This window comes from Nicotiana sylvestris, chromosome 10, assembly GCF_000393655.2.
Source record: "Nicotiana sylvestris chromosome 10, ASM39365v2, whole genome shotgun sequence".
Taxonomy (NCBI): domain Eukaryota; kingdom Viridiplantae; phylum Streptophyta; class Magnoliopsida; order Solanales; family Solanaceae; genus Nicotiana; species Nicotiana sylvestris.
Genome location: NC_091066.1, coordinates 41274756 through 41275795, shown reverse-complemented (window position 1 = coordinate 41275795; position 1040 = coordinate 41274756). Strand labels below are relative to the sequence as shown.

Genomic DNA, 1040 nt, shown 5'->3' with positions numbered 1-1040 from the left:
CTTTTTGATCAGGCTTGTGTTATTGGCTCATAACTTTGCTCTGAACTTGATATTTGATGAGTAGACTTTCAGGCTTGACTTGAAATTTAATTATTTTCAGTCTTCTTTGCCTTCCTTATACATATATCATATGTATATTATATAGTCCCCCAAGTGTTTGAGCTTTGAAGTATGAAATCTCGAGTACTTGATCATTCCTTCCATGCGGTCCTTTTCCTGAAAAGGAAAAACATACGGGACTCGGAGGTACGATTTTAGATGAAGACTGCTTAATCCATTTAAATTTCTAGCAGAATAGTTGTAACCCTAGACCGGAAATTATCTTCTTTCCACGTGTCTTTCAGGTCGTAATTCATCATTTAGTATGGGCTAGCTTTTTGCCTATCATCTAAAATCGTTAGTAAAATTTTAATAATTCAAAAATAAAAATTGTTAGTGAGGATACCTGCCCGTAGGTATTTTCTTTCCTTAGAAGTAGTATCTCTTTAGATGAACAACATTCCAATTTGAAGGTAGAATTTTGCCATCCAATGTTTAAAGCTCGTATGCTCCTTTTCCTGCAATACCACGAATCTTATAAGGTCATTCCCAAGTTGGACTTAACTTTCCTTCATTGGCTGCTCTCGTGGATTGGAAAACTTTCTTGAGTATGTCATCCCCAATCTTGAAGTATCTAAGATGAGCTTTCCGATGTAATACCGTTCAATAACTTGTTTTTATGCTGCCATCCTTATTAATGTAGTTTCCCTCCTTTCTTCAAGTAAATCCAGGTTTAGCCGCATCTCTTCTTCGTTCGATTCTTCAGAAGCTTGAGTATATCTCGTGCTTGGTTCCCCTATCTCAACTGGAATTAAGGCTTTTACAAGTGAAAATGGTGTTTTCCCCGTACTTGTTTTCGCTATTGTTCGATAAGCACACAAGACTCTAGGTAGTACCTCTGGCCAATTGCCTTTAGATTCTTCCAGTCTTTTCTTCAAGTTGTTGATAATGACTTTATTTGTTGATTCAGCTTGTCCATTACCCACCGGATGGTAAGGCAT

At 37.0% G+C, this 1040-nt stretch overlaps 1 protein-coding gene across 1 annotated transcript; it reads right to left on the bottom strand.

Moving 5' to 3' along the window:
• Window positions 1–716: 716 nt before the first annotated feature.
• Window positions 717–1040, bottom strand: LOC138879234 (uncharacterized). The gene has a single exon (XM_070158833.1). It carries the CDS (start codon window positions 1038–1040, stop codon window positions 717–719), a length of 324 nt encoding a protein of 107 aa, XP_070014934.1.